Source organism: Trachurus japonicus, chromosome 1, assembly GCF_045865225.1.
Source record: "Trachurus japonicus isolate A0001 chromosome 1, Traja_1.0".
Lineage (NCBI taxonomy): Eukaryota > Metazoa > Chordata > Actinopteri > Carangiformes > Carangidae > Trachurus > Trachurus japonicus.
This window is the reverse complement of record NC_140907.1, coordinates 41,254,711-41,276,892: the sequence shown is the minus strand read 5'-3', so window position 1 is coordinate 41,276,892 and position 22,182 is coordinate 41,254,711. Positions and strand designations below refer to the sequence as shown.

Sequence of the window (22,182 nt, the reverse complement as noted above, 5' to 3'; positions counted from 1 at the left end):
TAACTTACAATTGTGCGTCTTCTCCTCCGCCATTGCTTTATCGAAATGCATTCTGGGATACGTCACTACCCAAAGTCCACACAAGTCTCCTCCGATGCATCCTCGGTGAAATGGGCGGGGCAAGAACACATCCGGGGTATTTGACCGTACTTGGCCAGATGCGAACTTTGAATTGGAACAGTACTTGGTACGACGCTGATGACGTTTCTCAAGTCCACAAGAACAGAAGTACGGAGAAGAACACATATTGATAAACGGCTTGTGTCTCTGCTCAGGACTTTTACAACTCCTCTCTCAGTCTCTGAGCTTCACTCTCTACTTCACCTCATTTCCTGCTTCATGCTGTCAAGGTATCACTTCCTGCTGCTGCCTTACTTCACACTTCCTGCAGCTCTTTCACAATAAAAGCCTCACACTTTTATTGTGAAGCAACCAGAGGAAACACAGTGTCCTTGTCACTAGGGTTGGCCACCGAAAAATGGTTCCAAATAGGAACCGGTTCCTAACGTCCGGTTCCGGAATCGTTAAGAAGCCGTTTGAATTTCGATCCTTTTTTTCGGTTCCTAAATATCCGCACTAGTTTGTTTGTTTTACTCCGCTCGCAGTAGTTTGAAGTAATTGGACCCGCCCCGCACCACCGCATCTATTTTCACAACCATCCCTGCTGCTATTAAACGTCAGACAGCGGCTTTTTGCTTTGAAAGGGCAGACAGAGGCGCTGTGTCACCGGTAGCTTGTCAGTGTGGAGCTCGTGAGGAGTGAGAGAGTCACAGTGCAGCGCGAGTGCAGCAGCCGCCGCCTCTCCCTCTCCCCGGTCTGCTCTCTGCTCTCTGCTCTCTTTTCTCAGTGAAACCAGCCCCGCTCTGCTGATGCGCCCAGCCGCCGTCTCACCCGGTTCCTTCACACCTCCACCGGCTTTCCCATCAACATCAGCGCGCCCCTGATAACACACTCTGGACCTCATCATCAGTTTTTTTTAACGACCCGCACCGCGTGTCACTAGTGTACAGACCTCCTCAGCCTGAGAAGGCAGACATGATTATCTTCTTAAACAAAAACTGTTTTTGATTTGTCATCATGACTGCTCCAGTGTTTGTTTTATTTTGTTGCATATACATTCACCTGTTCTGCAGCTCTTTGTATGTTAGACTGCTTGCCAAGTTTCAGTTTTATAGTTACAGTTAGGGACCCTCCCTTTTAATTGAATATCATAGTTAGCAAAATCTATTTTTGGAGGCCTTTTGGAGGTCTTACAAGCTGTGTAAGATGTATGTTTGAAGTCCAAGCATGCATGCAAAAATGGCCTGTGTGAAGAGTTTGTCAAATAAAAAAATATCCTGTGAAATAAGTTGTGACCTGTTGACCTGCCCCTCAAAGAATCGGAATCGAGATTCGTTTAGAACAGGAATCGATATAGAGAATCGAAATCGGAATCGTTAAAATCCAAACAATGCCCAACCCTACTTGTCACTCAGCTCAGCTCTGTCAGAGGTTTTCTCTTTCAGTGACGTCATGAAAACATGTTTAGGAAGGAAACTAGGCTGAATTTCACTTCCACATTGATGAAACAGTTTTACTTTAAACCAGAGTTTCTCAAACTTCCTCCACCACGCCCCCGACAGGTGGAAAAGCTTCACAGCCCTTCAGCCAATATTTCTATCAGTCATTAAAGGGATATTCCAGCATAAATTTAACCCACGGTCCAACGCACTGTAACACCGAGTTAGACCCCTCCTCGAGAGATGAAGTCTGCTAACCGTTAGCTTCTCTAGTTGTAGCAACTTTAGCAATGACCGCACCATAACAAACAGCGCAGTATACGGATCCACTATCCACCGATCAAAAAGCCACTTACAGCCACAAATAATGCTCAGAACAGCATCAAATGTCATCAACAGTACAAACAGGGTCCCATCCCATAATACGAGGCATCAAACATCTGTTAGCTTTGCCTGGTTTCTACTGAAAAGAGATGAAAACAACTCACCCACTCTGCTCCAGTTATACGCTATGCAGCAACTTTCCATGTCCAGCACAGAGTCCAGGCACTGACAACACACTTCCGAGGCCGACTGGCAGCACAAACATCTGGTTTCAGCACAAACATCTGGTTTCAGCGGCCACCGACAGGCAGTGACCACCACACTGACCACTTGATTCCCCCAGGTCCAGCATTTAGACTCCACCAGCTCTCTCCCTCTGTCACTTTTAGCCTCCATTTCCAGCACATAGTCTCCACCGCAGCTGCCCCTCTTTCACTTTACTCCTCCATTTCCTTCAGCTCGTCTTCAGTAAACTCGGTCTCAAACTGATAGTGGCGCCCATCGAAATGAAACCAGTCGTTGTTGTTCTCAAACTCCATAAATTCAGTGTTGTCCCTGCTGTGATGTCTGCTCATGGGATTTCTTGGTTTCCCTCATCAAACTCATCAAATACACAATCCAACAACTCCACAACGCTCTGGTGGACAAGTTGTGAGGTGCACATTCACCACGCTATGAGATAATAACACAACGTTACCACACAGAGTTGTTTTAGAGGGAAATACAGAGACTGTTGATGAAAAACTGTCCCTGAAGGCAACGTGCATCAGTGGTTTTGCATGAATTTCCCTCTAAAACAACTCTGTCTGGTAACGTTGTGTTATTATCTCATAGCCCCAAAGCTTGTTTTTTTTTTTAAGTAACCGGGAACGCATGCGTTGAGGACTGTAGCCTCTACATGGGGCGGCCGCCTTATCCACTGCGCCACGCACCGCCCCGCCCCAAAGCTTGTTGGAGAATATTCCAAGAGTTTGGAGCGTCAAATGAAAAGACTAATTTACTGAACTCAGAATGTATAAGAGGAACTTTAAGACGTTCTCAAACTCCATAAATTCAGTGTTGTCCCTGCTGTGATGTCTGCTTGTTAATGCCATGGTTACAGGTAGTCAGCTGTTGTAGCCATGGTTACAGGTAGTCAGCTGGCATGGAGGCGATGACCGAGTGATGTAGAGTCCTGCAGCTCAAGGATGAATGTGTGTGTATTACTCCATATAATGCAGCCAAAAGCGGAAAGTTGCTGCATAGCGTATAACTGGAGGAGAGTGGGTGAGTTGTTTTTGTCTCTTTTCAATAGAAACCAGGCTAAGCTAACAGATGTTTGATGCCTCGTATTATAAAATACGACCAGGTCAACAGGTCGGCCCCGCCCCCCAGGTAGAGAACCACAGTCTTAAAGACACAGAACATTATTTTAAATGAATCATTAGGTGCTGAAGTTGAAGGCAACTGGACTTGTTTTGGTTCTTGAAGACAGTTCATCACCAATCCAAGAGGCTTTCTAGTTCTAAAGACCAGAGGCCGTGTCCACATGGAAACAAAGCCTTTCCCCAAAATGATCCTTTTCTTGTTCATTTTGAAAACATTTCCCATAAACACAGCATCGTTTCCATAAATATCGGCGTACACACGGATTCACTGAAAGTGACTCTGAGTAAACCGTTTTGTCTGTGGTCCGACCCGACAACTGCCTCCCAGTTTCACTATTTAGACACAGTTTAAGTTTAAGTTTAAGTTTAAGTTTATTTGTCCCCATGGGGAAATTTGTTTTCACAGACTGCACAATGAAAGACATACATCACAAGACAGACAATGGTATACACAACAACATCCACAGCACCAGTGACAACATACAGTACATGACGACACAGTGAAAACAGCAGACAGACAGATCAATATTGGACAGACTGATCAGCGGGGCCTGCTGTTCAGGGCCGCTATAGCTGCAGGGATCAGGCTTTTTTCCAGGCGAGCCCTCCTGAATTTGAGGGTTCTGTATCTTCGTCCTGAGGGTAGTGGGGTGATGTATTTGTGCAGTGGATGAGTGGTGTCTTGAACTATGGAGTTTGCTAGGCGGTTGATGGATTTTTCATTTAGTTCTGTGAGGTTGGGTGTGGGGAGACCAATGATTTTAGCAGCTGTGTTTGTGATGCGTGTGAGTTTGGCCCGATTTGTGACAGAAAGCATGGCAAGGCAAGGCAAGGCAAGGCAAGGCAAGGCAAGGCAAGGCAAGGCAAGGCAAGGCAAGGCAAGGCAAGGCAAGGCAATTTTATTTGTATAGCCCGTTTTTTACAAACAGTTTGTCTCAAAGGGCTTTACATGGCATCGTAACAACATCCTCTGTCCTTAGACCCTCACATCGACTGAGGAAAAACTCCATGGAAAACCCTTTTAACAGGGAAAAGTCGGAGAAACCTCAGGGTGAGCAACAGAGGAGGGATCCCTCACCCAGGACGGACAGACGTGCAATAGATGTTGTTACAGACAAGCATGGTGAAGAAACATGTGGAACAGTACAGAAGGATGGGTTGAATAATGCTTTGGTAGAGTAATAACAGGAGGGGAGGTGCAACGTATAGTCCTTTGAGTTTGCGGATGGCTGACAGTCTTTGTTGGCTTCTTTTTTGGATGTCCGTGGTGTGCTAATCAAAGGTGAGTTTGTTGTCCAAAGTTATTCCCAGGTATTTGAATGTGTCCACTGTCTCGACTGTTTGGGTGTTTATGGTGGTGGGGTGCTGGGGTGAGGGGGGGCTGAACAGTAATTCCTTTGTTTTATTGACATTGATTTGGAGATGGTTGTCTGCGCACCATTTGGTGAAATGGGTGACTGTGTTGTGATAGTCCAAAGTGGATTGGTTGTCTGAGAGAAGTGCAAGGATAGCTGTGTCGTCAGAGTATTTGAGATATGATGTGGTGGGTGAAATGCTAAGACAGTCATTGGTGTAAAGAGTGTACAGGAAAGGGCTCAACACACATCCCTGTGGGACCCCGGTGTTGATGGTGAGTACAGGGGATGTGGTTGAGCCCACCCTTACTGCTTGCAGTCTGTCGGTCAGGAAGTTGTGGGTGAGTTTATCTTCCCACCGATGGCCTCATTTGTAGTCACAGCGAGACATCAGCAGAAATGAGAGACTTTTGCATCCACTTAAATCCAGTAAGATAAAAGTATGGACTTTAACTATGCTACATTTTTACCTTAAAGGAACTTGGGGCAGGATTTGTGAAAAAATGAGGGGAGGTTTTGCAGTAAACTGTGAACGGTGAGTAAAGAAATAACAATGCTTTATTAAGTTTTAATATTTTTTCATGCGAGAAAGTCACAGTTTAGATTCCCAATCAGTGGTCGATTTATCCATGACATCTGTTTGGAAGTTTGCTCCGCTCCGACGTCACAGAGGCAGCGGCCCGTCTCCGGAGCTGCTCAGCCGGGCAACAGGCGTCGTCACCCCAGGGGAGAAAACGAGCCGAGTTACTTACCCACAGGTTTTTAGAGGTTTACTGCCGGCTGGTAAATGTAATGTAATGTAAATGAGATAAATGTTGGTCTCACTGATGCAATGTAATAACCGTGGCAGCCACATTAGTTACACATCAGTCTGCATTCAATTTTTATTTTATTTTAAGTTTTTGGACCAAATTAGTACAGTATAGTATGTGGTGTTACAGTATCAGCTGCACTGCTGTGAGGAGTTCATGTGTGCTGTGCTCCCGTGCTGCGACTGCCGTTACCCTTATGTCCTCAACGGCCGTCGTGTCACTATTAAGTCTTATTTTTTGATCCTGCCTAAGTTCCTTTAAGTAAACAGCCTTGGAGTAATTGTGGTGGTTTTGAAAACGGCTTAACTTGTTACGAGGGACAATGGAGGCTCTCTGCCTTCCACCTAGCATCTCTTGGCTGAAAACCAACTTCACAAGATGGGGGCCGCCGCCCCTGTGTCCCAGCTCTCGGGTGGCACCGCCACACAAACACGCCCCATAACCCGTAATCTCTTGTTTAGGACGAATTAAACTACACAAATATATACATGGTAACATGGTAGATGATAAATAACATTATGTACCGCTCTACCAATTGTTTTCTCGCCAGTATCATTGTAAACAAATGTACATGTCCAGGTGGAGGGTTAGCAAAACAGCCGAAAAGGGACCGGACTTGCACAATTCCTCTTTAAACCTTTTTTTAAAAGGGATAGTTTAACATTTTGTCAAATTGGCCCATTGCCATAATCCCTATTGTCATAGCAGTAGTAGGTTCGTTACCTTTAATTGTCGGTGCAAGCTATTTTTAGAATGGCGGAGCAGAGCCGTGAGCTTCTCAGAGCTACGCTACGGAGGCTCATGGGATTTCTTGGTTTCCCTCATCAAACTCATCAAATACACAATCCAACAACTCCACAACGCTCTGGTGGACAAGTTGTGAGCTGCACATTCACCACGCTATGAGATAATAACACAACGTTACCACACAGAGTTGTTTTAGAGGGAAATACAGAGACTGCTTGATGAAAAACTGTCCCTGAAGGCAACGTGCATCAGTGGTTTTGCATGAATTTCCCTCTAAAACAACTCTGTCTGGTAACGTTCTGTTATTATCTCATAGCCCCAAAGCTTGTTTTTTTTTTTAAGTAACCGGGAACGCATGCGTTGAGGACTGTAGCCTCTACATGGGGCGGCCGCCTTATCCACTGCGCCACGCACCGCCCCGCCCCAAAGCTTGTTGGAGAATATTCCAAGAGTTTGGAGCGTCAAATGAAAAGACTAATTTACTGAACTCAGAATGTATAAGAGGAACTTTAAGACGCATGAAGCTACTAGAACGAGTTGAATAAGATCCAGAGCACCGTTCTAGTCAGGATGAAATGTATGGGGGCTGTTGACCAGTCAGGGCCTTAAAAACTTTCAGGATGACTGAGAACCTTCACGGACATTTAATGAATGTTTGTTTCCTCTCCCTCAGTGTGTAGACATGTCTGCTGCCAGCAACCTGAGGTCTGAAGATCAGTTCCTGTGCTCCATCTGTCTGGATGTCTTCACTGATCCAGTCAGTACACCATGTGGACACAACTTCTGTCAGAGCTGCATCACTCAGAACTGGGACGTCAGTGACATGTGTCAGTGTCCAATGTGTAAAGAGGTTTTCTACACAAGACCTCAGATGAAGATCAACAGGTTCATCTCTGAGGTTGTTGCTCAGTTCAGATGTGAAGCTCAACAGAAAACCAGCAGCAGCAGCTCAGAGCAACAAGTTTCCAAACCAGGAGAAGTTCCCTGTGACGTCTGCACTGGAACCAGACTGAAGGCCCTGAAGTCCTGCCTGGTGTGTCTGGCCTCCTACTGTGAGACTCACCTGGAGCCTCATCTGACAGTGTCTCGTCTGAAGAGACATCAGCTGATGGAGCCTGTGGAGAACCTGGAGGACAGGATGTGTAGGAAGCACGATAAACCTCTGGAGCTGTTCTGTCAGACCGACCAGACATGTGTCTGCACGCTCTGCTCTGTTTTAGACCACAAGACTCATGAGTTTGTTCCTCTGAGAGAAGAATATGAAGGAAAGAAGGCAGAGCTGCAGGAGACAGAGGCTGAAACTCAGCAGATGATCCAGAAGAGACGACTGAAGATTGAGGAGATGAAACAGTCAGTGAAGATCGGTAAAGCTGCTGCAGACAGAGAGAAAGCAGAAGGTGTTGAGGTCTTCACTGCTCTGAAGGAGTCTGTTGACAGACGACTGAAGCAGCTCATCAAGGAGATCGAAGAGAAACAGAAAAGCTCAGAGAAACAGGCTGAAGACTTCATCACAGAGCTGGAACAGGAAATCTCTGAGCTGGAGAAGAGAAGCACTGAGGTGGAGCAGCTCTCACTCTCTGAAGACCACCTCCACCTCCTCCAAAGCTTCCCATCCCTGAAAGCTGCTGCACCCACCAAGGACTGGACACAGGTCAGAGTCCGTCCACCATCATATGAGGGGACTGTGGTGAGAGCTGTGTCTCAGCTGGAGGAGACGCTCCGTGGACAGATGAAGAAGCTGATGGAGGCTGAGATGAAGAGGGTCCAGCAGTTTGCAGTGGATGTGACTCTGGATCCTGATACAGCACATCGTTATCTCATCCTGTCTGATGATGGAAAACAAGTTCATCATGGTGATGTGTGGAAGAAACTCCCAGACAACCCAGAGAGATTTGATACATGTGTTAATGTCTTAGGAAAACAGAGTTTCTCTTCAGGCAGATTTTACTTTGAGGTTCAGGTTAAAGGAAAAACTGACTGGGATGTGGGAGTGGCCAGAGAGTCGATCAACAGGAAGGGATTCATCACACTGGGTCCTCCGAATGGTTACTGGACGATATGGTTGAGAAATGGAAATAAGTACAAAGCTGGTGCTGTCCCCCAAGTCCCTCTCAAACTGAGGTCTGGTCCTGAGAAGGTGGGGGTGTTTGTGGATTATGAGGAGGGTCTGGTCTCCTTTTATGACGTAGATGCTGCAGCTCTCATCTACTCCTTCACTGGCTGCTGCTTCACTGACAAACTACACCCATACTTCAGTCCCTGTAATAATGATGGAGGTAAAAACTCTGTCCCTCTGATCATCTGTCCTGTCAATCAAACTGTTCAGATCAAAAAATCCAGTTCTTTGCGGAGATGGATTAAGTTTTAATTCAGGGAACAAATGTAAATATTTAGTGTCAATACTGAACAATGTAAATCTTTTTGTTTTCTACTGAGTTAACCTTCATCAGATCATCATCACACAGGAAAGTTAACTGTGTGATAACTGCTGTTTAATCACTTGTTACTTTAGTCCATTAGATTAGATCAGTGGAAACAGGTGAAATAGTTTACCACTGAAATTAATCTGTAAATTAACTGAGTCTGGTTTGTGGAGTTAGAAGCAGATACAGGTGTTTATTAATGTAACTGTTGATCACTTGACTCTTGTGAATATGAACACATCTTTATCAGAGACGCTGTAACTGTTGATACATGTTTATTCATCCAGACAGATTTATATGTGTATAAGATTATTCTAAGAGCCATGTTTATATTGCTTACAATAGTTAGTAGTTTTCCTTTAAAAATGTTGAACTTCTCCTTTAATTACGCTGCTGATGACATCACAGTAACTCAGCTCTCAGACCAGGTTAAGCAGCCTAAGGAGCAAGACAGTTTTTTAACGATACCTTGAGTGAATCTTGTAACTTTGTTTTTGCCTTTTAACACAGATGGAAATGATCAACAAAAAGAAAACAGGGTGGCCACAAATGGCCAGGTTCAAGCCCAGAGGGTTAAATAAAGTTATTTTTTGAACAGAGTTACGGCCTCAGAAGATTCTTTTTGTGTCAAGCTTATTGCCAAGAAGACGGCTTAATAGTCAAAGGACCTGCCCTAAAATGGTTTAAGTCATACTTATCTGACAGGTTTCAGTTTGTTAATGTTAATAACGACCACTCAGAGTACAGCAGAGTTACGTATGGTGTACCACAGGGTTCAGTCTTAGGGCCAATCCTCTTCATTCTTTACATGCTCCCATTAGGTGGCATCATCCGGAAGCACTCAATCAATTTTCACTGTTATGCGGATGATACACAACTCTACTTGTCCATGAAACCAGATGACAGAAGCCGCCTCATCAATCTGCAAGACTGTCTGAAAGACATTAGATCCTGGATGTCCTCTAACTTCTTGCTACTGAATTCAGATAAAACTGAGGTCATTGTGTTTGGACCTAAACATCTCAGGGACACGTTCTCTAATCAGATCGCTACTCTAGATGGCATCACCCTGACCCCGAGTACAACTGCGAGGAACCTTGGAGTCATTTTTGACCAGGACCTTTCCTTTAGCTCCCACATAAAACACGTGACTAGGATCGCCTTCTTCCATCTGCGCAGTATCACTAAGATTAGGAATATCCTCTCCCAGAGTGATGCTGAGAAACTAGTACATGCATTTATCACTTCTAGGCTAGACTACTGCAACTCTCTCCTGTCAGGATGTCCGAAAAACTCTCTAAAGAGTCTCCAGCTGGTCCAGAATGCTGCAGCAAGGGTTTTGACAGGAGTTAGGAAGAGAGAGCACATCTCTCCCACCTTAGCTTCTCTCCACTGGCTTCCTGTAGGATTTAGAATAGACTTCAAAATCCTTCTGCTGACTTATAAGGCTCTTAATGATAAAGCTCCAACCTATCTGAAAGAACTAATCATTCCTTACTGTCCTACCAGAGCACTCCGCTCCCAGAATGCAGGTCTGTTAGTGACTCCCAATATCTCTAAAAACAGACTGGGAGGTAGAGCCTTCAGTTACCGGGCTCCTTTACTGTGGAACCAGCTCTCTCCATGGGTCAAAGAGGCAGACACTCTAACTACATTTAAGTCGGGGCGGTGCATGGTGCAGTGGGTAGAGCGGCCGTCCCATATAAGGCAAGGCAATTTTATTGTGTTATAAACTATAAACTGTTTTCTTGTCTGTAACAACATCTCTGTCCCGTCTGTCCGTCCTGGGTGAGGGATCCCTCCTCTGTTGCTCACCCTGAGCTTTCTCCTGGTTTTCCCCTGTTAAAAGGGTTTTCCATGGAGTTTTTCCTCAGTGGATGTGAGGGTCTAAGGACAGAGGATGTTGTTATGATGGGATGTAAAGCCCTTTGAGACAAACTGTTGGTAAAAATGGGCTATACTAATAAAATTGCCATGCCTTGCCTTTAAACTGTATGGGGCTTTATGAGACTGAGTCGACTACAGTGACAGTAAAATGTTTGCCCCTATTTGTTTATTGGTCACATTATTCAGATTATAATTCTTAATTTATGTATTTTTCTAACCCAGCTCATGTTTATTCTTTGTTATATTGTTATCTTGTATTTATATTATTCATTATCTCAGTGTTGTGTAATTTTTCTGGTGTGAACACTGTAGGCTGTATTTACTGAACACATATTTAACACTTTCATCTACTGCCATCTACAGTATAAAATGTAAATGAATATTTTTAATGTGACTGTTTAAAGTGTAACTAGATAAATATTAATTCCCCCTGTCAGGTGAACCTCAACCTTTGCTCCTTATTCACCTGATAAAACCTGTTGTAACACAATAAAAGTACAGACACACCTAGCTGCAGAGTCCAGAGGAGAAAGTAAAGTGTGAGAGGAGGACGACGGAGCTGCAGCAGAGACCAGACAGAAAGTCAAAGTGAGTCCATCAGGAGTTTGTCAGCAACACAGCAGAGTCTCTACCAAACACTGGTGAGTACAGCTCATCATATTCACTGTGTGAGCAGCAGCTTTAACACTGAGCTTCATCTCTACTCACTCTCTTCATGTCACACTGACTCTAGTGAACTGGCTCACAACAGACCTGAGGCTGTTTGTCCACAGAGACACTATAGTCCACTTTAAACTGTCTCTGTGTCTCTGCTCAGGACTTTTACAACTCCTCTCTCAGTCTCTGAGCTTCACTCTCTACTTCACCTCATTTCCTGCTTCATGCTGTCAGGGTATCACTTCCTGCTGCTGCCTTACTTCACACTTCCTGCAGCTCTTTCACAATAAGAGTCTCACACTTTTATTGTGAAGCAGCCAGAGGAAACACAGTGTCCTTGTCACTCAGCTCAGCTCTGTCAGAGGTTTTCTCTTTCAGTGACATCATGAAAACATGTTTTGAGTTTGTGGATGTTAAATAATCTAATAAATCAATAAGAGCAGCATCTTGTGACATAGCTACATACCATAATAACCATAGAGAGGAAACTAGGCTGAATTTCACTTCCTCATTGATGAAACAGTTTTACTTTAAACCAGAGCTTCTCAAACTTCCTCCACTACGCCCCCTACAGGTGGAAAAGCTTCACAGCCCTTCAGACAATATTTCTATCAGTCATTAAAGGGATATTCTGGTGTAAATTTAACCCATGGTCCAACGCACCGTGACACCGAGTTAGACCCCCCCTCGAGAGATGAAGTCTGCTAACCGCCGGCTTCTCTAGTAGTAGCAACTTTAGCAATGACTGCACCATAACAAACAGCGCAGTCTACTGTCAGGACTGGCTCCTTTTCCTGACAAACAACACGCGGAGAGGGGAAGGTGCCGGCAATAATCTTATTTATTTGCAACAACAATCAAAGGTAAACAATCAGTAGTGGAGGATATCAGTGGTGAGTGCGGGTGCATGGATGGATATGTAGGTGTTGTCTGTGCATTAAAACCAAGAGGACAGTCGCAGCGGGGGAGCTGCAGGACGCCAGGTCATGAATGGGATGAGAGAGAGGGAGACGGCGATCTCCACCCGGCTTTTAGGAACATAGCCACGCCCCCTACAGCCCGCACACCGGAGTCCCATGAGCAATCCTGAGGGAAGGAGAGACAGAGAGCGAGAGGGGAGCCGCACACACACACACACTCACACATACACACAACCACTTGGGGTTGTCACAATACGGATCCACTATCCACCGATCAAAAAGCCACTTATAGGGGGTGGTGCGTGGCGCAGTGGGTGGAGCGGCCGCCCCATATGGAGGCTGCAGTCCTCGCCGCAGGCGTCCCCGGTTCGAGTCCCGCGTCGGGCAGACCTTTCCTGCGTGTCGTTCCCCCTCTCTCTGCCTCCCCATTTCCTGTCTATCTCTACTGTCATCACTATCAAATAAAGGCAAAAAGCCGAAAAATATACTAAAAAAAAAAAAAAAAAAAAAAAAAAAAAAAAAGCCACTTATAGCCACAAATAATGCTCAGAACAGCACCAAACGTCATCAACAGTACAAACAGGGTCCCATCCCATAATACGAGGCATCAAACATCTGTTAGCTTAGCCTGGTTTCTATTGAAAAGAGACCAAAACAACTCACCCACTCTGCTCCAGTTATACGCTATGCAGCAACTTTCCGTGTCCAGCACAGAGTCCAGGCACTGACAACACACGTCTGAGGCCGACTGGCAGCACAAACATCTGGTTTCAGCACAAACATCTGGTTTCAGCACAAACATCTGGTTTCAGCACAAACATCTGGTTTCAGCACAGTCATCTGGTTTCAGCACAAACATCTGGTTTCAGCGGCCACTGACAACACAAACATCTGGTTTCAACACAAACATCTGGTTTCAGCATAAACATCTGGTTTCAGCACAATCATCTGGTTTCAGCACAAACATCTGGTTTCAGCGGCCACTGACAAAACAAACATCTGGTTTCAACACAAACATCTGGTTTCAGCATAAACATCTGGTTTCAGCGGCCACTGACAGCACAAACATCTGGTTTCAGCGGCCACTGACAGCACAAACATCTGGTTTCAGCACAAACATCTGGTTTCAGCACAATCATCTGGTTTCAGCGGCCACCGACAGCACAAACATCTGGTTTCAGCACAAACATCTGGTTTCAGCACAAACATCTGGTTTCAGCACAAACATCTGGTTTCAGCACAATCATCTGGTTTCAGCACAAACATCTGGTTTCAACACAAACATCTGGTTTCAGCATAAACATCTGGTTTCAGCGGCCACTGACAGCACAAACATCTGGTTTCAGCGGCCACTGACAGCACAAACATCTGGTTTCAGCACAAACATCTGGTTTCAGCACAAACATCTGGTTTCAGCACAAACATCTGGTTTCAGCGGCCACCGACAGGCAGTGACCACCACACTGACCACTTGATTCCACCAGGTCCAGTATTTAGACTCCACCGGCTCTCTCCCTCTGTCACTTTTAGCCTCCATTTCCAGCACATAGTCTCCACCGCAGCTGCCTCTCTTTCACTTTACTCCTCCATTTCCTTCAGCTCGTCTTCAGTAAACTCGGTCTCAAACTGATAGTGGCGCCCATCGAAATGAAACCAGTCGTTGTTGTTCTCAAACTCTATAAATTCAGTGTTGTCCCTGCTGTGATGTCTGCTTGTTGTAGCCATGGTTACAGGTAGTCAGCTGGCGTGGAGGCGATTACCGAGTGAAGTAGAGTGCCGCAGCTCAAGGATGAATGTGTGTGTATTACTCCATATAATGCAGCCAAAAGCGGAAAGTTGCTGCATAGCGTATAACTGGAGCAGAGTGGGTGAGTTGTTTTCGTCTCTTTTCAATAGAAACCAGGCTAAGCTAACAGATGTTTGATGCCTCGTATTATAAAATACGACCAGGTCAACAGGTCGGCCCCGCCCCCCAGGTAGAGAACCACAGTCTTAAAGACACAGAACATTATTTTAAATGAATCATTAGGTGCTGAAGTTGAAGGCAACTGGACTTGTTTTGGTTCTTGAAGACGGTTCATCACCAATCCAAGAGGCTTTCTAGTTCTAAAGACCAGAGGCCGTGTCCACATGGAAACAAAGCCTTTCCCCAAAATGATCCTTTTCTTGTTCGTTTTGAAAACGTTTCCCATAAACACGGCATCGTTTCCATAAATATCGGCGTACACACGGATTCACTGAAAGTGACTCTGAGTAAACCGTTTTGTCTGTGGTCCGACCCGACAACTGCCTCCCAGTTTCACTATTTAGAAACAGTTTATCTTCCCACCGATGACCTTATTTGCTGTTGTAGGTCACAGAGAGACATCAGCAGAAATGAGAGACTTTTGCATCCAGTTAAATCCAGTAAGATAAAAGTATGGACTTTAACTATGCTACATTTTTACCTTAAAGGAACTTGGGGCAGGATTTGTGAAAAAATGAGGGGAGGTTTTGCAGTAAACTGTGAACGGTGAGTAAAGAAATAACAATGCTTTATTAAGTTTTAATATTTTTTCACACGAGAAAGTCACAGTTTAGATTCCCAATCTGTGGTCGATTTATCCATGACGCCTCTTTGGAAGTTTGCTCCACTCCGACGTCACAGAGGCAGCGGCCCGTCTCCGGAGCTGCTCAGCCGGGCAACAGGCGTCGTCACCCCAGGGGAGAAAACGAGCCGAGTTACTTACCCACAGGTTTTTAGAGGTTTACTGCCGGCTGGTAAATGTAATGTAATGTAAATGAGATAAATGTTGGTCTCACTGATGCAATGTAATAACCGTGGTTTGTTAGTTTGTTTGAATTAAAAGTGAAACTCATCATGTGTCTCTATTGGACAGAAGAGCAGCGCTGCCTCTGGGCTCTGTAGCCTATGTACAGAAATCACCACATTACATCTATTAATAAATGTTTTACACTGAACCGATCAGTCTGAATTAAATTTTATTTTATTTTAAGTTTTTGGACCAAATTAGTACAGTATAGTATGTGGTGTTACAGCATCAGCTGCACTGCTGTGAGGAGTTCATGCGCGCTCCTGTGCTGCGACTGCCGTTACCCTTATGGCCTCAACGGCCATCGTGTCACTATGAAGTCTTATTTCTTGATCCTGCCCAAGTTCCTTTAAGTAAACTGGCTTGGAGTAATTGTGGTGGTTTTGAAAATGGCTTAACTTGTTACGAAGGACAATGGAGGCTCTCTGCCTTCCACCTAGCATCTCTTGGCTGAAAACCAACTTCACAAGATGGGGGCCGCCACCCCCGTGTCCCAGCTCTCATCTCCATGGTGGCACCGCCACACAAACGCGCCCCATAACCCGTAATCTCTTGTTTAGGACAAATTAAACTACACAAATATATACATGGTAACATGGTAGATGATAAATAACATTATGTACCGCTCTATTGATTGATTTCTCACCAGTATCATTGTAAACAAATGTACATGTCCAGGTGGAGGGTTAGCAAAACAGCCGAAAAGGGACCGGACTTGCACAATTCCTCTTTAAACCTTTTTTTTAAAAGGGATAGTTCAACATTTTGTCAAATTGGCCCATTGCCATAATCCCTATAGTCATAGCAGTAGGTTCGTTACCTTTAATTGTCGGTGCAAGCTATTTTTAGAACGGCGGAGCAGAGCCGTGAGCTGCTCAGAGCTACACTACGGAGGCTAATGGGATTTCTTGGTTTCCCTCATCAAACTCATCAAATACACAATCCAACAACTCCACAACGCTCTGGTGGACAAGTTGTGAGCTGCACATTCACCACGCTATGAGATAATAACACAACGTTACCACACTGAGTTGTTTTAGAGGAAAATACAGAGACTGTTGATGAAAAACTGTCCCTGAAGGCAACGTGAATCAGTGGTTTTGCATGAATTTCCCTCTAAAACAACTCTGTCTGGTAACGTTCTGTTATTATCTCATAGCCCCAAAGCTTGTTGGAGAATATTCCAAGAGTTTGGAGTGTCAAATGGAAAGACTGATTTACTGAGCTCAGAATGTATAAGAGAGACCTTAAGACACATGAAGCCATTGGCACGAGTTGAATAAGATCCAGAGCAGCGTTCTAGTCAGGATGAAATGTATGGGGGCTGTTTACCAATAAGGGCCTTAAAAACTTTCAGCACTTACTCGCTACAATGACCAGGATGACTGAGAACCTTCACCGACATTTAATGAATGTTTGTTTTGTCTCCCTCAGTGTGTAGACATGTCTGCTGCCAGCAACCTGAGGTCTGAAGATCAGTTCCTGTGCTCCATCTGTCTGGATGTCTTCACTGATCCAGTCACTACACCATGTGGACACAACTTCTGTCAGAGCTGCATCACTCAGCACTGGGACGTCAGTGACAGGTGTCAGTGTCCAATGTGTAAAGAGGTTTTCTACACAAGACCTCAGATGAAGATCAACAGGTTCATCTCTGAGGTTGTTGCTCAGTTCAGACGTGAAGCTCAACAGAAAACCAGCAGCAGCAGCTCAGAGCAACAAGTTTCCAAACCAGGAGAAGTTCCCTGTGACGTCTGCACTGGAACCAGACTGAAGGCCCTGAAGTCCTGCCTGGTGTGTCTGGCCTCCTACTGTGAGACTCACCTGGAGCCTCATCTGACAGTGTCTCGTCTGAGGAGACATCAGCTGATGGAGCCTGTGGAGAACCTGGAGGACAGGATGTGTAGGAAGCACGATAAACCTCTGGAGCTGTTCTGTCAGACCGACCAGACATGTGTCTGCACGCTCTGCTCTGTTTTAGACCACAAGACTCATGAGTTTGTTCCTCTGAGAGAAGAATATGAAGGAAAGAAGGCAGAGCTGCAGAAGACAGAGGCTGAAACTCAGCAGATGATCCAGAAGAGACGACTGAAGATTGAGGAGATGAAACAGTCGGTGAAGATCAGTAAAGCTGCTGCAGACAGAGAGAAAGCAGAAGGTGTTGAGGTCTTCACTGCTCTGAAGGAGTCTGTTGACAGACGCCTGAAGAAGCTCATCAAGGAGATCGAAGAGAAACAGAAAAGCTCAGAGAAACAGGCTGAAGACTTCATCACAGAGCTGGAACAGGAAATCTCTGAGCTGGAGAAGAGAAGCACTGAGGTGGAGCAGCTCTCACTCTCTGAAGACCACCTCCACCTCCTCCAAAGCTTCCCATCCCTGAAAGCTGCTGCACCCGCCAAGGACTGGACACAGGTCAGAGTCCGTCCACCATCATATGAGGGGACTGTGGTGAGAGCTGTGTCTCAGCTGGAGGAGATACTCCGTGGACAGATGGATGAGATGAAGCTGAAGATGAAGATGAAGATGAAGATGAAGAGGGTCCAGCAGTTTGCAGTGGATGTGACTCTGGATCCTGATACAGCACCTCCTGGTCTCATCCTGTCTGATGATGGAAAACAAGTTCACTGTGGTGATGTGGAGAAGAAACTCCCAGACAACCCAGAGAGATTTGATACATGTGTTAATGTCTTAGGAAAACAGAGTTTCTCTTCAGGCAGATTTTACTTTGAGGTTCAGGTTAAAGGAAAAACCAACTGGGATGTGGGAGTGGCCAGAGAGTCGATCAACAGGAAGGGACAAATCACACTGAGACCTCAGAATGGTTACTGGACAATAAGGTTGAGAAATGGAAATGAGTACTTAGCTATTGCTAACCCCGATGTCCGTCTCAGTCTGAGGTCTGGTCTTGAGAAGGTGGGGGTGTTTGTGGATTATGAGGAGGGTCTGGTCTCCTTTTACGATGTAGATGCTGCAGCTCTCATCTACTCCTTCACTGGCTGCTGCTTCACTGACAAACTACACCCATACTTCAGTCCCTGTAATAATGATGGAGGTAAAAACTCTGCCCCTCTGATCATCTGTCCTGTCAATCAAACTGTTCAGATCAAAAAATCTCGTTCTTCGGAGAGATTGGTTAATTTTTAATTCAGGGAACAAATGTAAATATGTAGTGTAAATACTGAAGAATGTAAATCTTTGTGTTTTCTACTGAGTTAACCTTCATCAGATCATCATCACACAGGGAAGTTAACTGTGATAACTGCTGTTTAATCACTTGTTACTTTAGTCCATTAGATTAGATCAGTGGAAACAGGTGAAATAGTTTATAACTGAAATGAATCTGTAAATTAACTGAGTCTGGTTTGGGGAGTTAGAAGCAGATGCAGGTGTTTATTAATGTAATTGTTGATCACTTTGACTCTTGTGAATATGAGCAATGTTTATCAGAGACGATGTAACTGTTGATACATGTTTATTCATCCAGACAGATTTATTGTGCATAAGATTATTGTAAGAGCCATGTTTATATTGTTAACAATAGTTTGTAGTTTTCCTTTAAAAAAGTTGAACTGCTCCTTTATTTACGCTGCTGATGACATCACAGTAACTTAGCTCTCAGACCAGGTTAAGCAGCTGAAGGAGCAAGACAGTTTTTTGACGATACCTTGAGTGAATCTTGTAACTTTGTTTTTGCCTTTTAAATAAAGTTATTTTTTGAACGGAGTTACGGCCTCAGAAGATTCTTTTTGTGTCAAGCTTATTGCCAAGAAGACTGCTTAATAGTTAAAGGAGCTGCCCTAAAATGGTTTAAGTCATACTTATCTGACAGGTTTCAGTTTGTTAATGTTAATAACGACCACTCAGAGTACAGCAGAGTTACGTATGGTGTACCGCAGGGTTCAGTCTTAGGGCCAATCCTCTTCATTCTTTACATGCTCCCATTAGGTGGCATCATCCGGAAGCACTCAATCAATTTTCACTGTTATGCTGATGATACGCAACTCTACTTGTCCATGGAGCCAGATGACAGAAGCCGCCTCATCAATCTGCAAGACTGTCTGAAAGACATTAGATCCTGGATGTCCTCTAACTTCTTGCTACTGAATTCAGATAAAACTGAGGTTATTGTGTTTGGACCTAAACATCTCAGGGACACGTTCTCTAATCAGATCGCTACTCTAGATGGCATCACCCTGACCCCGAGTACAACCGCGAGGAACCTTGGAGTCATTTTTGACCAGGACCTTTCCTTCAACTCCCACATAAAGCACGTGACTAGGACCGCCTTCTTCCATCTGCGCAGTATCACTAAGATTAGGAATATCCTCTCCCAGAGTGATGCTGAGAAACTAGTGCATGCATTTATCACTTCTAGGCTAGACTACTGCAACTCTCTCCTGTCAGGATGTCTGAAAAACTCTCTAAAGAGTCTCCAGCTGGTCCAGAATGCAGCAGCAAGGGTTTTGACAGGAGTTAGGAAGAGAGAGCACATCTCTCCCACCTTAGCTTCTCTCCACTGGCTTCCTGTGGGATTTAGAATAGACTTCAAAATCCTTCTGCTGACTTATAAGGCTCTTAATGATAAAGCTCCAACCTATCTGAAAGAACTAATCATTCCTTACTGTCCTACCAGAGCACTCCGCTCCCAGAACGCAGGTCTGTTAGTGACTCCCAGTATCTCTAAAAACAGACTGGGAGGTAGAGCCTTCAGTTACCGGGCTCCTTTACTGTGGAACCAGCTCTCTCCATGGGTCAAAGAGGCAGACACTCTAACTACATTTAAGTCTAGACTTAAGACCTTCCTTTATGACAGGGCTTTTAGTTAGGGCTGGTTCAGGTAGCTCTGAACCATTTTATAGCTACGCTGCTATAGGCTTAGACTGCTGGGGACACATCTGGTTACACAGAGCCATCCAGTCCTCCCATTAAGCTGGTCTGTCCTCTATGAACCAGTCTGCCATCCAGTCCTCCCATTAAGCTGGTCTGTCCTCTCTTCCCATGAACCAGTCTGCCATCCAGTCCTCCCATTATACACAATGAACAATTTTGCAGTTTTAATTGTTGAAATGATGAGTACCAGGCTGACCAAGGTCAACCAAACCTCTGTAGGGGTGCATATACCTGAAGAGGTTCCTATCATTGTAAGGTAATAAGGCAAGAATGGCTGGAGTGTATGAAATTTAACCTGAACTCAGAACTGGTCTAGTGGAGCAAAAACAAATTTCATATTTTAAATCTAGGTGCCTGGACCAGACATTCAAGGGCCTGTTTGCTCTGGGAGGGGGGGGGGGGCATGTCAGTGCAGCGGCCTGGGTTGCCAGATAGTGTGAAAAATATCTCCTACAATCTTACTTTTTTTCCTTCACTGATTAGAGGGAGAAATTACCGACCGGGAGCTGACACCCCCCTCCGCCTTATTTTTCCCATTGATGGAAAAAAAGAACTTGGTAACGCTTTATATTAAGGTCCTTGTAATAAGCATTAGTTAATAGGTAATAAGGCCCTTATAAGTGATTACAAGATGCTTATTAACATTATTATGCATTTATAAGACTATATATGTATTAATAGACTCATTATAATATAGTTAATAGCAGACTATAAGAGATTTATAATAACTTATAATAAACTTAGTTAACTGTTTGTTGATGCTTATGAACATTAATAAAATCCTTATGAGTATCTTATAATTGTTCATAATAACATTACAAACACATATATTGACTCAACTAGCCCAATCATTATGTCTTTATTAATCTTAAGGTCTGTGTAATAAGCGTTAGTTAATAGGTAATAAGGCTCTTATAAGTGCTAACAAGTATTAATAGTCTCATTATAATATAGTTAATAGCAGACTATAAGAGATTTATAATAACTTATAAGAAACTTGTTAACTGTTGATGCTTAAGAACATTAATAAAATCTTCATGAGTATCAATCTAACCCAACCATGATGTCTTTGTCATGCCTTTATTAATCTTTTTTTTGTTTGATTTATTAACACGATCATCTACGTATTGTAAGTTTACTTGTTTACAGTAAACTGTGCTTTTTGCAGGTACTGGATCTAAAGCGAGAACAATGTCTTATTAAGGCTGATAAATCTTTTATTATGCATTTGATTTTGGTTTTCAGAAAGGTGCGTCGGAGGAGAAGAGCAGACTTGTAGAGTTTCTTCTCACTTGAAACATTTTACCCTTTCGCTTTTATTTTGAAGGCAAACAGCAAAACCGGAAGTTCCGGTTTAAGCTAGCAGCTGATAGCTTAACACATGCCCATGTGTAAAATGGAGGTAGTTGCCCAACATTTCTGCCCCCGAGTAGAATTCAAACCCATTCTGGGCCTCGAAAAGAAGCAGCTGACAAGAGGAAGCGTTGTGAGACGGAGGATGACTCTTCTGGTAAGTTTAACTGCTGCTACTTGTTAGTACAAACTCAAACATGCATAGCTAACGTTAGCCGAAGCTAGTGTAGACCTAGCCGCCTCAAGACTGTTGCTGCCCTACGGAAGCGCTTCTCTGTGTATCAGTGAGAACGTTTTTATATTAAAATGTAGTTTATTTTGTCTCCAGCTAGGCTTATATACATACAGTGTACATTGTCGAAATATATAACTTCTCTCTTTCGTTGTGCACCGTCTGATATGTTCTTGACACTTTTCTGTACCTCTGCCTACTTACTGCTGTGTACATTCAGCACAGTCATTTGAGTTTGAGTTTGAGTTTAATGAAATGTGCTACATTAAGACTCTATTTAAAATGCTTGAAAATTAAACTGTAAAGTGTTATTGCAGGATATATCGAGACTTTTATTTTTTATGTTTTTACATTAAAAAAAATGTCATTATGAAAACTCAGATGTAAATTTCCTCTATCCTCATTCTCTCCCGACCCCTCCTCAGACTCCTCAAGCTCCTCAACCTCAGATGATGGCAAGAAGAAGAGGAAGAGGGAATTGCTTTTGATGCAAACAAGAGTGCATCAAGAGCAGCTGCGTTAAATGTTCAATGGAATTAAAAATTTAAAAAAATAAAAGTGTACTTTTTTTTCAAAGACCTGTTTTAGGTTATTTTTATACATTTTAAGTATAAAAATCATGTTGCACTTTGCAAAATTGCACTTTTTTGAGTTAAATTATTTGTATAATATGCCTAAATGTTTTAAAGGTGCTTTCTACCTGTTTTAGGTGATTTAGATTTTTATACATTTTCAGTAAAATGTCTCTTTACTTGACAGCAATGAATAAAACAATGTTGGGCTTCACTGTTGAAACATTTGTATTACTATGCAATCTTTTCTTTACATTTCATCAACCTTGACCACATGTATTGTTCATTACAGATGTGGAAGTTGTGAAAATCATTGTTAACCATTAATGAA

At 43.8% G+C, this 22,182-nt stretch overlaps 3 protein-coding genes across 3 annotated transcripts in view; 2 read left to right on the top strand and 1 right to left on the bottom strand.

The window, feature by feature from the left end:
* Positions 1–22,182, bottom strand: part of LOC146992655 (reticulon-3-B-like) — a 38,929-nt gene that overhangs the window by 13,580 nt on the left and 3,167 nt on the right. The gene's annotated exons all lie outside the window — the stretch shown is intronic.
* On the top strand, positions 6,784–8,689 carry LOC146992657 (E3 ubiquitin-protein ligase TRIM21-like). Its single transcript, XM_085788280.1, has one exon. It carries the CDS (start codon positions 6,787–6,789, stop codon positions 8,470–8,472), a length of 1,686 nt encoding a protein of 561 aa, XP_085644406.1. The 5' UTR covers positions 6,784–6,786; the 3' UTR covers positions 8,473–8,689.
* LOC146992656 (E3 ubiquitin-protein ligase TRIM21-like) lies at positions 16,244–17,979 on the top strand. Its single transcript, XM_085788276.1, has one exon. It carries the CDS (start codon positions 16,248–16,250, stop codon positions 17,946–17,948), a length of 1,701 nt encoding a protein of 566 aa, XP_085644402.1. The 5' UTR covers positions 16,244–16,247; the 3' UTR covers positions 17,949–17,979.